Consider the following 21,618-nt stretch of genomic DNA (forward strand, 5'->3'; position numbering starts at 1 on the left):
GTGGATCAACTACTGAAGGGCTTTGTACACCAGCTCAAAGAAGCTGGCTTTGATAAGTGAGGAAAGCCAGTGAAAGTCAATGGAATCGCTAAAGAAGCACAGGTACCCAGGCCTCACAGGCAGGTTCCTCCCACTCCTGGGTCTGCGGTAACCAGGGAAACTGGGATGCAACTGTTGAACTCCTTGCATTCTTAGATTGCCTCCACCGTCCAAACTGCTTTATCCTGTAGTCTGCTGGGCAGCAGAAAGAACACAGAGTACTAGAGCACGCAGCCCTTGCCTGTCAGCCTCTTGGGAGGGTCTGGAGCAGACAGTAAGAACTGGAGAATACATCCAGTTATTCATTCATTCAGGAAACATCTGATTGCCTATAAAGTACCAGGTATTACACAGAAGCCAAATACAAAGCAGTGAACGAAACACACTGTACCTTCCTTCCAGAACCAGCCTTACTGGACCCCTCAGAAATACAGCACAAGTCAGGCAGCACACCCAGCCCCCAAGCCCCAAGATCTGAGTTCCAGCTCCGCAGGGCCACTCTTCTAAGTTCCGAGTTCTGATAACCTAACCTGCTTCTGAGTTCTGATAAACCCAACCTTTCCCCCTACTCCCTGTGTGGTCGCTGCTTCCTACAGTTACCACCTCTGTTACCTTAGTGTCTACGTCCCACTGACAAATCAGCATGATCACTGCACCAACCACTTGAGAATAAATTTGAAGTAGGTTGTACAAAAGGCAACACCCCCACGTCTATCCATTTCCTCTGACGTGTAACTTATACTCCTGGTTGCTTCAGCCCTTCAGATATCCATTGAAAAGCCAGTTTTCCCCTGTACGTTTAATACTGGGGCTCTCCATATAGTGTCTGTGCATCCCTTCCTCACTGAAACATTTTAACTCATTGATACAATTTTTCAATTGACAGCATGCCTTTTTCCCAAGGACTGCTAACCACTTGCCACAGACAGGATCAAATAAATATTCTCACAACCCAGAGAAGTAGCGCGAAGCCTGCGCACCATTCCCTTTTCACACATCTGCTGTGGTTCCTCAGCCTAAGGTGGCTGATGGGTGGTCACAGCCAAAGCCAGAGCTGGGCCCCTCAGGCCTCCTACCCAACTTCCTTTCCTCTTGCCACCTCTTGTCTGCCTCTCCTGTGAGGGACTGCCTTACCGGTCAGTTTGGGAACAGCCAGGACTCCTGGGGTCCTGGGTGAGACTGTGCCCATGTCATCGCTGACACCATCACAGGCGAACCCTCGCTTTCACCATCATCAGCTCCAGCCTCCTCGCAGTCCTGCTGCTCGTCCTCGGCTCGGCTTCTGGATAGAGACAAAGAGAAGGACTGAGTGCAGGTCACAGGACACTAGCAATTAACCTGGCTACTCCCTGTAATATGGAAGTTAGCCTGAAGGATTTTGAACTTGTGCCACTCTGTTCTGGCATCTGGAGAAAGCTGTGGTCCTGAAGCTGCTCGGGCATTCCCTGTACACTTGGCCATTCTAGTGGCACTTCTGGAGTTTTTGATAAATTGGGGATTTACTGAGATTTGCACGTAAAGTCTGGGTTTCCTGGTAGCCCCAATGCACACCTATCATAGGTTTAAAGTGACTTGCATGGTGATTAAAGTGAAAGAGCTGGATTTTGAACCTGGGTCAGATCAATTTCAAAACCTTTAATTTTTCACTGTCACTCTCAACACTCTTTCTGGCTAACAATTTCTGTGAAACCTCCAAACACAGACCTTATACTACATGTTCATGCCACGAGGGCAGCCTTGTTGTGGCAGGGGCCGTAGGCCCAGCCTCCTGGGGAGGAGGAAGGTACAGTTGAGGTTTCATGTCACACCCATTACCAGCAACTACCTCCCGGGCATGGTGTTGTGCCTGGCACAAGATTAAGAGCTAGTTATTACACAGTATAGATTAGACATGGTTCCCAAGAAACTTTTACAGCCAAAAGTGAGAAAAAGCAAAAAGAGACCCATTAAAAAGACAGAAAAGGAGACCCATCAGAGATCTCACTTGTTATACAGGATGGTAAAAAGGTACCCCTTCCGTCGAGGCACAGTACGTGTGGCTGGGCAGAGAGTCAGGACCCTGCCACCTGATAGTGGCAGAGTCTTACAGGTCTAAACTAAGATCTGGCCCTGTGCCTTGCATGGCAGCAGGTCACCATGTAAGCCCCTAGACCTGATTCATACATGACCCTTCTAAGAGCTATCATGGAATGAAGTTTTCTGAAGGGAGAACCAGAGGGAACGGCAAAGCCTCTATATGGAACTGAGCTGCCTCAGAACCACAACTGCGTCCCAAATCACTAGCTTCCTGCTCCCAACTGTGGTCATGACCGAACGATAAGGTTACGTCTCTGATGGATGGCACCGGCACGGACAACCTCTCATTCCTGGATTCTTCCTGCCTCTCCCCTTTCCAGCCTGAGACTCTGTTCTTCAAATAGGTGGGTTGTTCTTTAAGGCCCCAGGGTCTGAGTGGTCTGAGCATAGCTCTGCCTCTTCTCTTGGGAAAGCCCCTGAGGATGGGCTTCATGGTCTCCAATAGAAGCCTGGTAACTGCCCCCCTCCCCACCATAACCCCGGTTGCTGGCTCTTCTTGGAGCACAAACACCATCACCTGGAAATAAACCCCATCAATGGACACCCTACCTCCCCCGCCAAAGATCATCATATGGGCCCAGGGAGGAAAAGTATAGGAACGGAGATTCCTGCAAAGCCAGAGTTAGAAACTTGATTGAGGAATATGATGTGTGTGGCTGAGCAGAACAGCAGAGAGTGCTTCCGAGTCCTGTGTGCTCAGGGCAGTGCTGGGAGGTCTGGGGCAGCCCCTGCCCAGGGCCCCACAGTGCTGTTATATCTTGCAGCACTACTATCAGTCCTCAGCAGGTCCCCAGTCTGGCCCTCTCCTGACCAGAAATCCGGTTCTGTTTATCTATTTTGTGAGAGGTGTGACCCAGACCCTGAGGACGTAACCAAAGTTCCCACAGCTAGCTGAGCGTTATAATCCCTCTGTCTTCAACAGGCATGTCAAGAACCAGAAGACTCTCGTTTACAGAGCTGGCTCAGGTCATTATAACCTGCAGAGGAGAAAGCCTGAGTTCTACAGGGACAAATACTTCCCTTCCTTTATTCTTGGCAGCTGAGACCTACTGAAAGCTCAGTGATTGATAAGGGTCCAAACTCTCTCTCCACCCACCCTCCTTCCTTCAAAGGGGAAAGAAAATCTGTTCTCTTAAAAGCTGGCATGGACACCAATAAGGAAAACAAACAAGTGCTTGAGAAGCAACAGCTAAATCAAGGTTTTCCACCTTGTTCCAACTGCTTGTCCCCTAACCCAGGCCCTCTCCAACCTGATCCCATTTCTCTTTCTTTACTCCCCTTCTCACCATTACCTTCGTCTCCTGGGTTCTCACTCTAAAAGCTGCACCAAGGTCACTGCCTTCTCAACGCTTCCTGGATGATGCACCCTCATCCAGGCTTGGATCTTCCTATGCAGAAAGGAAGACGTGTAGGGAATTGCTTCAGCTCCAGGATCTTCTCGTTGATGTAGTTTGGGCTGCAGCCATCATAAGCACAGCTCTCAGAGCTGGCTGAAAGCTTGTGAGTGAGGCCCAGCAGTTGCCAATATCGTGAGAGTCTGAAGAGCTGGTGGGACACCTCCAAGTTGCCAACCTCTCTGAGATGTCAGAACCTGCCATCAGCCACCTGAGAGAATGTGAGTAATGAAGACAAATTCAACTGAGGCTCATGTGTTCTCAAATGCAGTTCCTACAATGTGGAGAATCACTTCCAGCTAGGCCTCTCCAATAAGAACTTCATTTCTACTTCACTTTGCTAAGTTTGGGTGAGAAGGTATAGTTTTTTTTGTTTTGTTTTTTGCAGTACGCGGGCCTCTCACTGTTGTGGCCTCTCCAGCTGCGAAGCACAGGCTCCGGACGCGCAGGCTCAGTGGCTATGGCTTATGGGACCAGCCGCTCCGCGGCACGTGGGATCTTCCCGGACTGGGCACGAATCCGCGTCCCCTGCATCGGCAGGCGGACTCTCAACCACTGCGCTCCCATTCAAGTCAGACAGTGTCCTAATGGAAATCTCACAGACTTTGTCAGGTGGATCCAGTTTCCAGTGCCAGCTCAACTCCTCATTAACTGATGTGGGGCAAAATACTCAACTTCTCTAAGCTTCTTTTTCTCATCTGAGCATAACTATACCAATCCTGCAGCATACAGAAAAAGATTAGAAATGCTATTTGTAAAGCATCTGGCCAGTGCTTGGCACTTACAAGATGCAGAGTAAATGGTTTGTGGTGATAATAACAGAAGCTCTATCTTACAGGAACTTCTTTATAGCATATCTCACTACTCGATATGTATTTATTGGTTTCATGTCTGTCATCCCTACAAGAATGTAAGGTTCTTGGAGAGCAGGTAATTTGTTTTGTTCATTGCTGAATCACAGCACCTTGAATAGTGTCTCATGCAAAATAAATATTTTGCAAAGGAATGAAAGGGTGAAAAAAGACAAGGAAGTCTGGGTCTTTAGACCTGATTGACTGCTTAAAGTACTTAAGCATTGTAAAGAATATGAAAGGAGGCGAAGACTGGTCTCTGGCTGAGACGTCTCTGAAATCTGTCTCCCCTTCGTTTCCACTTCTATCGCTATAAGGTTGCATTTCGGAACTTCAGCACTATTTTTTGTTGTTGTTTTAAAGCTCAGGTTTTTGTTTTTTGGCTACGCTGCGCGGCACGCAGGATCTTAGTTCACCGACCAGGGATCGAACCCCAGCCCCCTGCAGTGGAAGTGTGGAGTCCTAACTGCTGGACCTCCAGGGAATTCCCTTGAACTTCAGCACAACAGTATTGACATTTGGGGCCAGACCAGTCTTTATTGTCTGTGTGGGTCGGGGTGGGGGGTTGGGGGGGTGTCCTATGCATTGTAGGATGTTTAGCTGCACTCCTTGTCTCCACCCACTAGATGTCAGGAGCACCTGTCAGTCATGACAAGACTACTCCAGATTTTGCCAAATATCTTTGGGGGGTCAAAATCTTCCCTGGTTGAGAACCCCTGGTCAGGGACACATCATTAGGCCAGGCTGGTACAAGAGTCTTCCATCTATCTACCTGATCTTCCTACAGAGCAGATCTGGATCTCTTGACTTTCTACAAATCTAATTCAATTGTGTAAACTGCTCTGCTCAAAAGCCTTCAAGACTTCCTAATACCACTGAAATAAGTCAAGATCTCCTAACTTGCAAAGGCTCTCCCTGGATTCTAGATCTAACCTACTGCTCCAGTCTCACTGCGCACTCTCCTACACATGGTCTACAATCCAGCACAGGTGAACTGGTCCCACATCGTGGAACAGGCTCTCTGCTTTCCATAGTGTCTTTGCCCTCTAACCTTTTCCCAAGACCTGATTTCATTCTTTCCAGAGAAACTGAACACCAGGGGCTGCCAATCTCCATTCCTCCCAAGCTAGGGAGGAAGGGCACCTAAGCCTAGAAATTAGAAATACGGTAAATTTTATGTTCTCATGAGTGGAGTCCATCAAAGAAGACAAAAAACCCACTGGAAGAGGATTGGTAACAGCACCATCACCACCTTCTTGACGCTTCCTTGACGCTCTGAACTCCTCGGCCCTGTCTGTAACTCTTTCTCAGGGAGCCTTCTCTTACTCCACCTAACACCAGAACTTGTTTCTGAAAGTTTATCTACTCCACAGTTTGGGAGCTCTCTGAGTGCAAGGAGCATGTCTGAACTGTGTTCGTGTCCTCACTGCCCAACACAAGGGCGCACAAGGACGCGATAGGGCCTCGGTGAACCAGTGTTTTATTCACGTAAAGCACAAGGGTAAAAGGCTCTGCGCCTTTCAAAGCACACTTCACGGGGAAAAAAAGCGGACAGGAGCCTCCAAAGGGCGACAGGTCCCGTACACCAGCCTACCAAACAGAGGCCTCCCAGGCCTCTCCAAACAGAGGGAGGCGGCACCGGGTCACGGCCACTGAGAGCCTTCCCGTCACAAGACCCAGGACATCATGAGAGCCTCAGGGGAGAGGGCGGAGCCGCGGAGCTCCAGTCCGCCCCGCCGCGAAAAGCCTCAAACGCGCGACTCACCCACCTGGTCAAATTTCCCAGAGCGCGCGGCCTGAAGCTGCCGCGGGGCAGGCCGGGACTTCCAGAAAGCCTGACGAATGCGCAAGGGCTAAGCCAGAAAACAGCGCCGCCGGATACGCACAACCCTCCCCAGCTGGTTCCGCCCCCCCTCTAATCGACAGCAGTCTTCCCCAATGAGGAGACGGGTTCCTCGTTTGCGTCATAACCTGGACCAATAACGCTGTTCGAAAACCTGGGGCCCTGGATCAGGACGTTTGTTATTCCCTCCTATTGGTTACTGCTGCTGTTCTGCTCGACAGGAGGTTCCGCTTCTCTTACTTGGAAGGGTCTTTGTACCAGGCTTACCCGGACTCATACCCTACTTACAGATGAGACAATGGCAGTATCAAAAATACGTAACGCTTACTATATGTTTGGCACAGTTTTATACACGTACACAGTAACTTATCCTCACACCAATCCTATGAAGCCAGTACTATTACCGTCCTCCAGACGAGAAAACTGCGACAGTTTAAGTGACTGTCTAATCACAGAAGTAGGACTAGAACTCGCTTCTAACCCAATGCTTTTCTTCCCTCTGTTTTAATTTTTTTATATTCCACAAGTATCGCAAAACATTCTCATTTAAAAATGAAGCCTCTCATCCCTTAACTCCCAAGTTACACTCCCTCTCCAGAGGAAATAACTGTCATTAGTGTGTATGTCTTGCTGGATCTTAATCTGTAATTTTGTCTACTTAGTATATCTTACAAGTTTTTCTGTTTCAATATATCAACCTCATCTTTTTTTTTTTAAACTCCTGTGTTTGGCATTTACCATTATGTGTTCAATCTTCAATCATTTCCCTTTTGATGGACATTCAAATACTTTCCTAATTTTCGTGTGTGTGTGTGTGTGTGTGTGTGTGTGTGTGTGTGTGTGATTCTGGATTGGGATATTCTGAATATATTCTGAAGAGGGAGCTCATGGGTTGGGATAAGAGTGTGTGGGAAAGAAAAGTGGAGGCTTCTCTCTGCCTTTATTCTGGCCCCACTTCATCCATCCATCATTTATAAACAATCTGGTTGCACAGTGAGTGTAGTACTCCATCAGGATATAAATGGAGGGAGCTGGGATGTGATATAGACTGATAAACCTCCTTAGGGTAAGTATACCATCTTTGATTAAGTACAACACTGAGCAGTTTTCTCTAAGCACTCGCACATGCACTATCTACTTTGATCCTTACATTGTTCCTGCCATCTACTATATCCACATTTCAGATGATGAAACAGAGTGCTAGAGAGGGTTAATAAAACATAAGCCTGGGACATCTTGTTGTGGCGGAAAGCAAGGAAATGCTCAAGGAATATGGGGACAAGTCAAAAAACACAAAAGCCAGTTTGAATGGACTCCCAGTGATGAAACAAGGGACAAAAATATAATGATATTAAAAAGTTATAAACCATAGAATAGAATAGGAAACATTGATTCTGTAAGATGTAAATAAATAAAAGATTAAATTGAGTTTCATTAGTATCAGGATATTTAAGTAGTTTCAAAGTATTTCCCTGTAAAATGCTTATTAATTACAAAATAGGAAATAATGGAAAAGCCTAGCAGACACCACCTTCATTTAGTGATCCAAGTAGCATCACTAGTAATGGGAGACATTGAAATTTACACCACCTGTCTTAGTCTGCTTAGGCTGCCATAACTAAATACCATAGATTGAGTGACTTAAACAATAGGAATTAATTTTCTTACAATTATGGAGCCTGGAAACCCAAGATTAAGGTTCTGGCAGGATTCAGTTTCTGGTGAGGGCTCGTTCCTGGCTTGCAGAAGGCTGCTTCGTCTACAGTTGGCCTTTCCTTTGACTGTGTGTGGAGAGAGAAAGATCTCCCTCTCCTTCTTCTCTTTATAAGGTCACCAGTCCCATCAGATGAGGGGCACACCCTTATGATACCACTTAACCCTAATTACCTCCTAAAGGCTCTATGTTCAAATACAATTAATTACATTGGGGTTTAGGATTTCAATATATGAATTTTCAGGTGGGGTACAAATTTGGTCCATAGCACCACCTGACAGCATACGATGAGAAGAATGCAACATCACATGTGTGGAATTCCTGACAAAGATGACCTGAATCTAACTATGAGGAAAAAACTGAAATTGAGCTATGTTCTACTAAATAACTGGATGACCTTTTAAAGTGTCAGGGTCATGAAAGTCAAGAAAAGACAGAGGAACAATTTCAGACTGACAGAGACTAAGGAGACATGACAACTACATGCAACGTGTAATTTTGAACAGAATCCTTTTGCTATGAAATGCATTGTTGAGACAACTGGCAAAAGCTGAATGGGGTCTCAGGATTAAATAATATAATGTATTGATGTTCATTTAGTAATTTTGATGGCTACATGGTGGTCCTGTAGGAGAACGTCCTTGTTTGTTAGAGATACACAGTAAAATATTTGGGGAAGACACAGTATCATGCTGTCAACTTACTCTCAAATCATCCAGGGAGAGAAAGTCCTTTATATCATGCTTCCAACATTTCTGTAAGTTTGTGATTATTACAAAAAGAAAAAAATTTGGAAAAGGCACAAGCTTTAGAGTCAAGAGTACTTGGGTTTGATTCCCAGACCTACCACTGTGTACTGGGAGCACATTTCCTCTTGTGCTCCAATGTCCTCATCTTAAAATGGGGATGGTCTAGGTTGTTGTGAGGATTAAAGGAGTTGATCCTATAAAGGGTTTAGATTGTTACATAGCCCAGGATAAGTACTCAATAAAGTTGATGTGCTCAACCCATCTATATAGTCAAATAAACCGGATTTTTCCACCCAATCGTTAATGGAGTGTCCAAATTAGCCTGTAATTTAGCATTCACATACTAGAGAATAAGCTCAACAAGCCAAAGGCACTTTCCAATTCTTATTTCTCACCATCTCCTTTATTCCAACATCTCCTAACCACAGCCATGTAATTGAACCTGAAGGCTGTGAAGACGGAAAAAGGACTGACTCCCTTCATTGACAGGTTCAAAATTTAGTCATTGCACTCACTTTGCTAGGATACAGGGCAAGGTGGGACTTGGACAGACTCTGTGAAAGGCTCTAAGAGATGGGCTCTTAAATTCACTTAAATCCAATGACCACACTAGCATATTCAAATTCTCTACATTTATATTTTACTAAGGTTGGTGAACCTTCTATAGTTCTTGGTATATCTTTTGTTTTGCATTTTTTTGAATATCCAACTGAATAAGACACAAAACATACTTTTTCTTCTGAAACCCTAGAAATGGAACGTCAAAGTCCTTAATAACAAGGAGCTTTCCTCACATTTAATGGCTTTTTTCCCAATTTTTGACTTTGTTTCAAGCTCACCACTGAGAATGGAAGATGAATATGTGTACACTTTGATGATGGTGTATGTGATCCCCATGATGCATTCATGTCCCAAGCTTTTTCTCCTCTCTGTAATTCTCTGTGTCTTACTATGCCCCTAAATGCAAGTTAGATTCAAAACGTCCTGTACTTTCCGTAGGGAGACTCTGCAAAACTCTGAAGTGTCTGAAGAACGCCTGTCTATTTTCTTCCTATTTTCCCCCAAGTAATTTTGCAATTTAAACGAATTAGCTAGGGGATATCTCCTTGGAAAATACAATTCTCATAAATTAATCAACTGGCATTCTGGTGTGTATATCAACTTAGGAGTTTAGTCATTGTGATTCTACCTCCTGAGAACTTCATCTAATCTGAGTGTGCTGATCAATAAAACTTTTGAGCCTGCACGACTCTGGACTTTGATGAGCTCACCAAGATTATGCTGCTAGGTGGCTAGTCCTGGAGACATACTTCAGTATTACTGGGTAAGGAACTGAGACAATAGGTCATGGTTCTGATCTACAACTAGAAAAACAAATTCAGGCTGGGACAATATAACTAGATGTCTTTGGGGAGGCATTATGCAAATGTGGAAAGAGGGGAAATGTCATTATTTGTTCAGCATTGTCCAAGTGACAGGATGACCCCAAAGTGGCAAATATGAAAATGGTTCATTTGACATTTTTAGTTCCTAGTGTGAAAAAGGGAGATTCATGGGGCTTGTTAATTAATTCAACTCACTAAGTATTTATTGAGCATCTACTATGTATAAGGCATGTGTTTAGGTGCTGTGAAGGACACAAGACTCTTTAGAAAGTAGCCCTAAAATCATTGATCATCTTTTCTCTGGTAATGTAGTTGCCAGGTAACTTTCTCATATCAACCGAGCTTCTCTCCCCGGGGAAAGAACATATGAACTGCAGTGGCAGGTGTGGATTCCCTTGGCAATTCTAGTGATGTGAAGAATCACGTACTGGCATTCTAATTCCAATACCTGAGTTCTTTGGTAAGTCATGGTGTGCTGGACTGATTGCTGAATTTTAGAAACTTTAGAGGTGAAAGACTAGATCATGAGGCAGAGGAGATGCTTTACAAATGGATGATCTTTCCTGGGCTCTTAAACTTGCTTAAGGAATCTCAGAGCATTCCATAATTCACTGACCATACTAGCATATCCAAATGCTGGTAGCAAATCTGATGGCTGGGACTTTGGTGAGGAAATGATTTAATTAATTAATTTTTTGGCTATGTGGCATGCGGAATCTTAGTTCCCCGACCAGGGATCAAACCTGCACCCCCTGCAGTGGAAGCGTGGAGTCTCAACCACTGGACAGCCAGGGAAGTCCCAGTGAGAAAATAATTTAAATAAAACTATTTAATTGAAAGAAAAATGGTCTTGGGAATTCCCCAGCAATTCAGTGGTTAGGACTTCAGGCTTCCACTGCAGGGGGCACTGGTTCGATCCCTGGTCGAGAAACTAAGGTCCCACAAGCCGGAGGGCACGGCCAAAAAGAAAAGAAAAGAAAAATGGTCTTCTTACCATTTCCTTTTTAAATTTAATTTTATTTGCTTTTTATACAGCAGGTTCTTATTAGTTATCCATTTTGTACATATTAGTGTATACATGTCAATCCCAATCTCCCAATTCATCACACCACCACGACACCCCGCCCAACGCCACTTTCCCCCCTTGGTGTCCATATGTTTGTTCTCTGCATCTGTGTCTCAATTTCTGCCCTGCAAACCAGTTCATCTGAACCACTTCTCTAGGTTCCACATATGTGCGTTAATATACGATATTTGTTTTCTCTTTCTGACTTACTTTACTCTGTATGACAGTCTCAGGATCTATCCACATCTCTACAAATGACCTGATTTCATTCTTTTATGGCTAATATTCCATTGTATATATGTGCCAAATCTTCTTTATCCATTCATCTGTCGATTGGCATTTAGGTTGCTTCCATGTCCTGGCTATTGTAAATAGTGCTGCAGTGAATATTGGGTGCATGTGTCTTTTTGAATTACGGTTTTCTCTGGGTATATACCCAGTGGTGGGATTGCTGGGTCATATGGTAACTCTATTTTTAGTTTTTTAAGGAACCTCCACACTGTCCTCCATAGTGGCTGTATCGATTTACATTCCCACCAATAGTGCAAGAAGGTTCCCTTTTCTCCACACCCTCTCCAGCATTTGTTGTTTGCAGATTTTCTGATGATGCCCATTCTGACTGGTGTGAGGTGATACCTCATAGTAGTTTTGATTTGCATTTCTCTAATAATTAGTGATGTTGAGCAGCTTTTCATGTGCTTCTTGGCCATCTGTAAGTCTTCTTTGGAGAAATTTCTATTTAGGTCTTCTGCCCATTTTTGGACTGAGTTGTTTGCTTTTTAATGTTGAGCTGCATGAGCTGTTTACATATTTTGGAGATTAATCCTTTGTCTGTTGATTCATTTGCAAATATTTTCCCCCATTCTGAGGGTTGTCTTTTCATCTTGTTTGTAGTTTCCTTTGCTGTGCAAAAACTTTTAAGTTTCATTAGGTCCCATTTGTTTATTTTTGTTTTTATTTCCATCACTCTAGGAGGTGGATCAAAAAAGATCTTGCCGTGATTTACGTCAAAGAGTGTTCTTCCTATGTTTTCCTCTAAGAGTTTTATAGTGTCCATTCTTACATTTAGGTCTCTAATCCATTTTGAGTTTATTTTTGTGTATGGTGTTAGAGAGTGTTCTAATTTCATTCTTTTACATGTAGCTGTCCAGTTCTCCCAGCACGACTTATTGAAGAGACTGTCTTTTCTCCATTGTATATCCTTGCCTCCTTTGTCATAGATTAGTTGACCATATGTGCGTGGGTTTATCTCTGGGCTTTCTATCCTGTTCCATTGATCTATATTTCTGTTTTTGTGCCAGTACCATATTGTCTTGATTACTGTAGCTTTGTAGTATAGTCTGAAGTCTGGGAGCATGATTCCTCCAACTCTGATTTTTTCCCTCAAGACTGCATTGGCTATTCAGGGTCTTTTGTGTCTCCAAACAAATTAAAAAAATTTTTTTTCTTGTTCTGTAAAAAATACCATTGGTAATTTGATAGGGATTGCATTGAATCTGTAGATTTCTTTGGTTAGTATAGTCATTTTCACAATATTGATTCTTCCAATCCAAGATCATGGTATATCTCTCCATCTGTTGGTATCATCTTTAATTTCTTTCATCAGTGTCTTATAGTTTTCTGCATACAGGTCTTCCGTCTCCCTAGGTAGGTTTACTCCTAGGTATTTTATTCTTTTTGTTGCAGTGGTAAATGGGAGTGTTTCCTTAATTTCTCTTTCAGATTTTTCATCATTAGTGTATAGGAATGCAAGAGATTTCTGTGCATTAATTTTGTATCCTGCAACTTTGCCATATTCATTGATTAGCTCTAGTAGTTTTCTGGTGGCGTTTTTAGGATTTTCTATGTATAGTATCATGTCATCTACAAACAATGACAGTTTTACTTCTTCTTTTCCAATTAGTATTCCTTTTATTTCTTTTTCTTCTCTAATTGCTGTGGCTAGGACTTCCAAAACTATACTGAATAATAGTGGTGAGAGTGGACATCCTTGTCTTGTTCCTGATCTTAGAGGAAATGCTAGAAGAAATACTTTCATTTTTAACCATTGAGAATGATGTTTGCTGTGGGTTTGTCATATATGCCCTTTTTATGTTGAGATAGGTTCCCTCTATGCCCACTTTCTGGTGACTTTTTATAATAAATGGGTGTTGAATTTTGTCAAAAGCTTTTTCTGCATCTATTGAGATGATCATATGGTTTTTCTTCTTCAATTTGTTAATATGGTGTATCACATTGATTGATTTGTGTATATTGAAGAATCCTTGCATCTCTGGGATAAATCCCACTTGATCATGGTGTATGATCCTTTTAATGTGTTGTTGGATTCTGTTTGCTAGTATTTTATTGAGGATTTTTGCATCTATATTCATCAGTGATATTGGTCTGTAATTTTCTCTTTTTGTAGTATCTTTGTCTGGTTTTGGTATCAGGGTGACGGTGGTCTCATAGAATGAGTTTGGGGGTGTTCCTTACTCTGCAATTTTTTAGAAGAGTTTGAGAAGGATGGGTGTTAGCTCTTCTGTAAATGTTTGATAGAATTCACCTGTAGAGCCATCTGGTCCTGGACTTTTGTTTGTTGGAAGATTTTTAATCACAGTTTCAATTTCATTACTTGTGATTGGTCTGTTCATATTTTCTATTTCTTCCTGATTCAGTCTTGGAAGGTTATACCTTTCTAAGAATTTGTCCATTTCTTCCAGGCTGTCCACTTTATTGGCATAGAGTTCCTTGTAGTAGTCTCTTAGGATGCTTTGTATTTCTGCAGTGTCTGTTGTAACTTGTCCTTTTTCATTTCTAATTTTAATGATTTGAGTCTTCTCCCTTTTTTTCTTGATGAGTCTGGCTAATGGTTTATCAAGTTTGTTTATCTTCGCAAAGAACCAGTTTTTAGTTTTATTGATCTTTCCTATTGTTTTGTTTCTATTTCATTTATTTCTGCTCTGATTTTATGATTTCTTTCCTTCTACTAACTTTGGGGTTATTTTGTTCTTCTTTCTATAGTTCCTTTAGGTATAAGGTTAGATTGTTTATTTGAGATGTTTATTATTTGTTGAGGTAGGATTGTATTGCTATAAACTTCCCTCTTAGAATTGCTTTTGCTGCATCCCATAGGTTTTGGATTGTCAGGTTTTCATTGTCATTTGTCTCTAGGTATTTTTTGATTTCCTCTTTGATTTCTTCAGTGATCTCTTGGTTATTTCGTAAAATATTGTTTAGCCTCCATGTGTTTGTGTTTTTTACTTTTTTTCCCTGTAATTGATTTCTAATCTCATAGCATTATGGTCAGAAAAGATACTTAATATGAGTTCAATTTTCTTAAATTTGCTGAGGTTTGATTTGTGACCTAAGATGTGATCTATCCTGGAGAATGTTCTGTGTGCATTTGAAAAGAAAGTGTCATCTGCGGTTTTTGGATGGAATGTCCTATAGATATCAATTAAATCTATCTGGTCTATTGTGTCATTTAAAGCTTGGGTTTCCTTATTAATTTTCTGTTTGGATGATCTGTCCATTGGTGTAAGTGAGGTGTTAAGGTCCCCCACTATTATTGTGTTACTGTCGATTTCTTCTTTTATAGCTGTTAGCAGTTGCCTTATGTATTGAGGTGCTCCTATGTTGGGTGCATATATATTTATAATTGTTATATCTTCTTCTTGGATTGATGTCTTGATCATTATGTAGTGTCCTTCCTTGTCTCTTGTAACATTCTGTATTTTAAAGTCTATTTTATCTGATATGAGTATTGCTACTCCAGCTTTCTTTTGATTTCCATTTGCATAGAATATTTTTTTCCATCCCCTCACTTTCAGTCTGTATCTGTCCCTAGGTCTGAAGTGGGTCTCTTGTAGACAGCATATATATGGGTCTTGTTTTTGTATCCATTCAGCAAGCCTGTGTCTTTTGGTTGGAGGATTTAATCCATTCACGTCTAAGGTAATTATCAATATGTATGTTCCTATTACCACTTTCTTAATTGTTTTGGGTTTGTTTTTGTAGGCCCTTTTCTTCCCTTGTGTTTCCCACTTAGAGAAGTTTCTTTAGCATTTGTTGTAGAGCTGGTTTGGTGGTGCTGAATTCTCTTAGCTTTTGGTTGTCTGTAAAGCTTTTGATTTCTCCATCGAATCTGAATGAGATCCTTGCTGGGTAGAGTAATCTTGGTTGTAGGTTCTTCCCTTTCATCACTTTAAATATGCCATGCCACTCCTTTCTGGCTTGTACAGTTTCTGCTGAGAAATCAGCTCTTAACCTTATGGGAGTTCCCTTGTATATTATTTGTCATTTTTCCCTTGCTGCTTTCAATAATTTTTCTGTGTCTTTAATTTTTGCCAATTTGATTACTATTTCTCAGTGTGTTTCCTTGGGTTTATCCTTTATGGGACTCTCTGCGCTTCCTGGACTTGCGTGGCTATTTCCTTTCCCATGTTAGGGAAGTTTTCGACTATAATCTCTTCAAATATTTTCTCAGGTCCTTTCTCTCTCTCTTCTCATTCTGAGACCCGTATAATATGAGTGTTGTTGCATTTAATGTTGTCCCAGAGGTCTCTTAGGCTGTCTTTATTTCTTTTTTCTTTATTCTGTTCCGCAGAGGTGAATTCCTCCTTTCTGTCTTCCAGGTCACTTATCTGTTTTTCTACCTCAGTTATTCTGCTATTGATTCCTTCTGGTGTAGTTTTCATTTCAGTTATTGTATTGTTCATCTATGTTTGTTTGTTCTTTAATTCTTCTAGGTCTTTTTTAAACATTTCTTACATCTTCTTGATCTTTGCCTCCATTCATTTTGGAGGTCCCGGATCATCTTCACTATCATTATTCTGAATTCTTTTTCTGGAAGGTTACCTATCTCCACTTCATTTAGTTGTTTTTCTGGGGTTTTATCTTGTTCCTTCATCTGGTACATAGCCCTCTGCCTTTTCATCTTGTCTATCTTTCTGAATGTGGTTTTTGTTCCACAGGCTGCAGGATTGTAGTTCTTCTTGCTTCTGTTGTCTGCCGTCTGGTAGATTAGGTTATCTAAGAGTCTTGTGCAACTTTCCTGATGGGAGCGACCGGTGGTGGGTAGAACTGGCTGTTGTTCTGGTGGCAGAGCTCAGTAAAACTTTAATCCGCTTGTCTGCTGATGGGTGGGGCTGGGTTCCCTCCCTGTTGGTTTTTTGGCCTGAGGTGACCCAACCCTGGAGCCTACTTGGGCTCTTTGGTGGGGCTAATGTCGGACTCTGGGAGGGCTCACACCAAGGAGTACTTCCCAGAACTTCTGCTGCCAGTGTCCTTGTCCACATGGTGAGACACAGCCACCCTCTGCCTCTGCAGGAGACCCTCCAACACTAGCAAATAAGTCTAGTTCAGTCTCCTATGGGGGTCACTGCTCCTTCCCCTGGGACCCGATGTGCACACTACTTTGTGTGTGCCCTCCAAGAGTGGAGTCTCTGTTTCTCCCAGTCCTGTCAAAATCCTACAGTCAAATCTCGCTCGCCTTCAAAGTCTGATCCTCTGGGAATTCCTTCTCCTGTTGCCGGACCCCCAGCTTGGAAGCCTGACGTGGGGCTCAGAACCTTCACTCCAGTGGGTGGACTTCTGTGGTATAAGTGTTCTCCAGTTTGTGAGTCAACCACCCAGCAGTTATGGGATTTGATTTTATTGTGATTGTGCCCCTCCTTCTGTCTCATTGTGGCTTCTCCTTTGTCTTTGGATGTGGGGTATCTTTTTTGGTGAGTTCCAGTGTCTTCCTGTTGATGATTGTTCAGCAGTTAGTTGTGATTCCAGTGCTCTCGCAAGAGGGAGTGAGAGCACGTCCTTCTACTCCGTCATCTTGAACCAATCTCCTTCCTACCATTTCTCATTCAACATTGGATAAGGCAAAAGGGAAAATGGAATGGAGACATAAAATAGAGGTTAAACAAGATGACAGAGGGGCATATGACTGGGAAGTGTGGGTAGATAGACTGAAACATTAAGAAAATACAAAGAGAGATGGACAAAGATGATGGATGGATAGGGTGCAAAGATGAATTCTTGGGTTTTCAACTGAGGCTAATAAAACCTGGCTTGATTTTATGGAATTATATAAGATACTGCCAAGTGGAGGTGCTTTCTTTAGAAAAGTACAGAATTCTCTAGAAATACAATAATACATATGTAATATTTATTACACGTAATAAAATGTGGACAGCAGTGACAGTGAACTAAGTCTGTACTAAGTCAACAACCTCTGAGTCATTGATGACACATCTGCCCTGTTATCTGTGGTCCACAGTAGGATATTTTGTAAAGAAGTGTAGAACATTAGAAATAACATTAACGGGCTTCCCTGGTGGCGCAGTGGTTGAGAGTCGGCCTGCCGATGCGGGGGGCACAGGTTCGTGCCCCGGTCGGGGAGGGTCCCATGTGCCGCGGAGCAGCTGGGCCAGTGGACCATGGCCGCTGAGCCTGCGCGTCCGGAGCCTGTGCTCCGCAAGGGGAGAGCCCGCAGCGGTGAGAGGCCCGCGTACCGCAAATAAATAAATAAATAAATAAAGACACAAACCTACTAGAGAACGGACTTGAGGATATGGGGAGGGGGAAGGGTGAGCTGTGACAAAGCGAGAGAGAGGCATGGACATATATACACTACCAAACGTAAGGTAGATAGCTAGTGGGAAGCAGCCGCATAGCACAGGGAGATCAGCTCGGAGCTTTGTGACCACTTGGAGGGGTGGGATAGGGAGGGTGGGAGGGAGGGAGACACAAGAGGGAAGAGATATGGGAACATATGTACATGTATAACTGATTTTCTTTGTTATAAAGCAGAAACTAACACACCATTGTAAAGCAATCATACCCCAATAAAGATGTTAAAAAAAAAATCCCTTTAACCTCAAAAAAAAAGAAATAACATTAACCATGTACCAACAGCTTAGTGCTGTCAAGAACATGCTTGTACTGCGGTCAGTACTCCTCATGTTCACCTGGCCAGAGAGAATGAGAAAAAGCTTGTAGAGATGAAGAGGTGGTAAATGATAGTTTTCCCTTCCTTCAGCTGACTTCCCCAGCAGCCTCCTCAGCGCCCCCTTCACCTCCTTGTTCCTCAGAGTGTAAATGAGAGGGTTCACCATGGGTGTGACCACAGAGTAGAAGAGGGAAATGAATTTGTCCTGGTTGCTGGTCTTAGCTGGAAGCAGATACCCATAGATAACTGAGCCATAAAAGAGGAGTACCACCACCAGATAAGAGAGGCACGTGTTAAAGGTCTTTCTCTGTCCCTTGGCCGAGTGGATCTTCAGCACTGCCTGAGCTATGTAGCAGTAGGAGATCAGGATGATGCTTAATGGGACAGTGGTGAAGAAGGTTCAGACACCATTGAGCACAGCCTCATTGAGACTTGTGTCTCCACAGGCTAGTTTGATCATGGCGGGCACCTCACACAGGAAGCTGTCCACCCTCTGGTGCCCTCACAAATGGAGCTGCAGAGTGAAGGTTGACTGGACCACAGAGTTGCCCAAGCCACCCACCCAGGCAATGGCAGCCAGCAGCCAGCAGAGCTGGGGGTTCATGATGGTGGTGTAGTGCAGGGGCCAGCACACTGCGACATAGTAGTCAAATGCCATCACCAACAGCAGGATGCACTCAGTAGCCCCTAGCCAGAGGAAAACATTGAGTTGGGTCACACAGCCACCATAGCTGATGGTCTTGTCTGATCCCCACAAGATGATCAGCACTTGGGGGACTGAGCTAGTAGTAAAAGCAAGATGCAGGGAGGAGAGGTTGCTGAGGAAGAAGTACATGGGTGTGTGGAGCCGGGCATCCAGGCTGGAAAGCAGGATCATGGTTGAGTTCCCAACAAGGGTCAGCAAGTAGGAGAAGAGGATGACTACAAAAAAGATTATCTCCAGCTGGGGATGGTCAGATACACCCATCAGAATAAAGCTCTCCAAGGAGCTGCTGTTGGCCCTTTCCATCTCTGGTTGCCTTCAGTCACTCGAGGAATCTGTCCAGGGACAACCAGGAGTAAAGCAAGTGAAGAAGCTACTGGATTGGGTGGATCTGCATCAGTGCAGGTCTGATGTCACCGACCTTTGTAGTTAAGTACCAATTTAAATTTTATGATTGCAAGGTTTCATTGCAATCGCCAAACACTGTCAGTCCTACAATGAATGGAAACTTTAATCCATCTGAATATCAACATGAGCTATCACAAAATGAAGGAAGTGCTTCATGAAGAACAAAAAGATCAGGGTCTTCAGTTCAACACAGTGATGACCCAAGAAATTCATCTTTGCACCCTGTCCATCCATCATCTTTGTCCATGATGAAGGAGTGTGAACTCCTTCAGTTCAAAAGGGTAGAGGGAGTTGACCATTGGAACTAAATGTGGAAATTCTCAAAAAATACTAATTTCCCCAGCCAAGGTTTTGGTATACTCAGGGGAGGGGTGAGCAGACCTGCTGTATTTGGAAGAATTCCCCAAATGTTTCTGATAAATTTCTTCCCTTCTCTTCTCTATCCCTCCCCTCCCAAGTGAAAACTCCTGGTCCTGAAAGATGAAGTTTGAGGGAGAAGGTGATGAGTCTATACAATCATGAAAAGAATGGGAAGCATGAATATAGACATATTCACCAAATACAGAAGATACAAACACGTGAGTTAAAAAGAGGTAAATGTAGAACAGAACAAAACTTCATGTAAGCCCAAGTACATGTAGGTGGAACAGGCTAAAGATAGAAACAGGGTCTACCCCAAAAGGAGTTAAATCAGTTACAGGATACCCATAATTAGAAAAGGAAAATAGAAGATTTCAGAGGGGATCCCCGAAAGTTTGAGGTATATGACCACTATGCCCACCTCTAAACCATGGAGTAATTCTTAACATCTCATAAACAAAAATTATCTCTTGTTAATAATGGGCCAATTACCATCTCCCTTCATTGGGCAAGACCTAGGCTTTACTGAAGATCACGAACCAAAGCCCACCCCCCTTCTTTGGCTAATAAATAAAAGGATCTGGGCTTCCCTGGTGGCGCAGTGGTTGAGAATCTGCCTGCTAATGCAGGGGACGCGGGTTCGAGCCCTGGTCTGGGAAGATCCCACATGCTGCGGAGCAACTAGGCCCGTGAGCCACAACTACTGAGCCTGCACATCTGGAGCCTGTGCTCCGCAGCAAGAGAGGCCGCAATAGTGAGAGTCCCCCACACCGCGATGAAGAGTGGCCCCCGCTTGCCACAACTAGAGAAAGCCCTCGCACAGAAATGAAGACCCAACACAGCTCAAAATTAATTAATTAATTAATTAATTTAAAAAAAAAGAAATTCTGACTTCCTAACTGCAAGGAAATCAGAATTTTAAAATAAATAAATAAAAGGATCTGAGAAGAAAACAAAAATAATCTTGGGTCAGCTGTCCTCATCTGGAAGCTGAAGACTGGGAGTAAATGCTCTGCTCTTCCTCTGGATCATGACATGTCCCACAGGAACCCTGGCTGCCACGCCCAAAGAGCAGGCTTGATGGGAGTTTCCACTCAAGGGAAGTGTGCATGTGTGCTTATCTGGTTCTGGTGCTCTAGACAGGGACCACTTGGCTACACCTCTTGGCTGAAGACCCTGAGAACTGTCCTTTTCATCAATAAGTAGCAAATATACTGGAGATCCTAACGCTATATCCCACCCAGATGTCAGGCAGGAAATCTCTTCTAATTGTCTGTTTCTTTAGGTCAACAAGGTAGTCCTTCTTTTGAGTCAGGGATGATAAAGATTTCAGAGCACTTTTCAACCCTCCTTCATACCTCTATCGAATACCTTGAGAAGAGGTAACTACTTAGGGCTTCCCTGGTGGCACAGTGGTTAAGAATCCGCCTGCCAATGCTGGGAACACAGGTTCGAGCCCTGGTCTGGGAAGACCCCACATGCTGCGGAGCAACTAAGGCCATGCGCCACAACTATTGAGCCTGCACTCTAGAGCCCGCGAGCCACAGCTAGTGAAGCCTGCGCGCCTGGAGCCCATGCTCCGCAACAAGAGAAGCCACCGCAATGAGAAGCCCGCACCACAATGGAAGAGTAGCCCCCGCTCGCCACAACTAGATAAAGCCCCAATGCAGCCAAAAATAAATAAATTAATTTAAAAAGAAGAAGAGGGGACTGCTTATTCTTTTCATTTAGGACTTAAGGGAGCTGAGGAACTGAGGTACCAATCTGGTAGCTCATATTTCTGTTCTTCCTGGTATCCATCTCACTACCTCCTCCTAGAAGTGCCTGTCCTCTTGTACCCCTAGGGGAAAGAAACACAGACAGACATGGCCCATCTTCTTCCATAAGTTGTCTGGTCTCTGGGTGGCTGATGTTTTGTGTCTGCTCAGCTGGGGACTCTTTCGGTCCCCACTCTATGCATACCAGTCAGCACAGAAAAAGGAAAGGGTATATAGTGGGAGGCTGTTGACCCCAGGCACTCAGAAACTCCCAAGCAAACATGAATGTAACTTCAAGTTTGAATTCAGCAACTTGATTGCTCTTCAGGGTGTTTTCCACCCTTAAAA

At 43.5% G+C, this 21,618-nt stretch overlaps 1 protein-coding gene across 1 annotated transcript; it reads right to left on the reverse strand.

Moving 5' to 3' along the window:
* Positions 1 to 1,176: 1,176 nt before the first annotated feature.
* OR2C1 (olfactory receptor family 2 subfamily C member 1) lies at positions 1,177 to 19,051 on the reverse strand. Its single transcript, XM_065893219.1, is given in 4 exon segments — positions 1,177 to 1,321; positions 5,808 to 5,890; positions 6,130 to 6,213; positions 18,062 to 19,051. Coding segments are annotated over 4 exon segments (1,302 nt in total).
* Positions 19,052 to 21,618: the final 2,567 nt, after the last annotated feature.

Source organism: Phocoena phocoena, chromosome 15, assembly GCF_963924675.1.
Source record: "Phocoena phocoena chromosome 15, mPhoPho1.1, whole genome shotgun sequence".
In the NCBI taxonomy this organism is placed as follows: domain Eukaryota; kingdom Metazoa; phylum Chordata; class Mammalia; order Artiodactyla; family Phocoenidae; genus Phocoena; species Phocoena phocoena.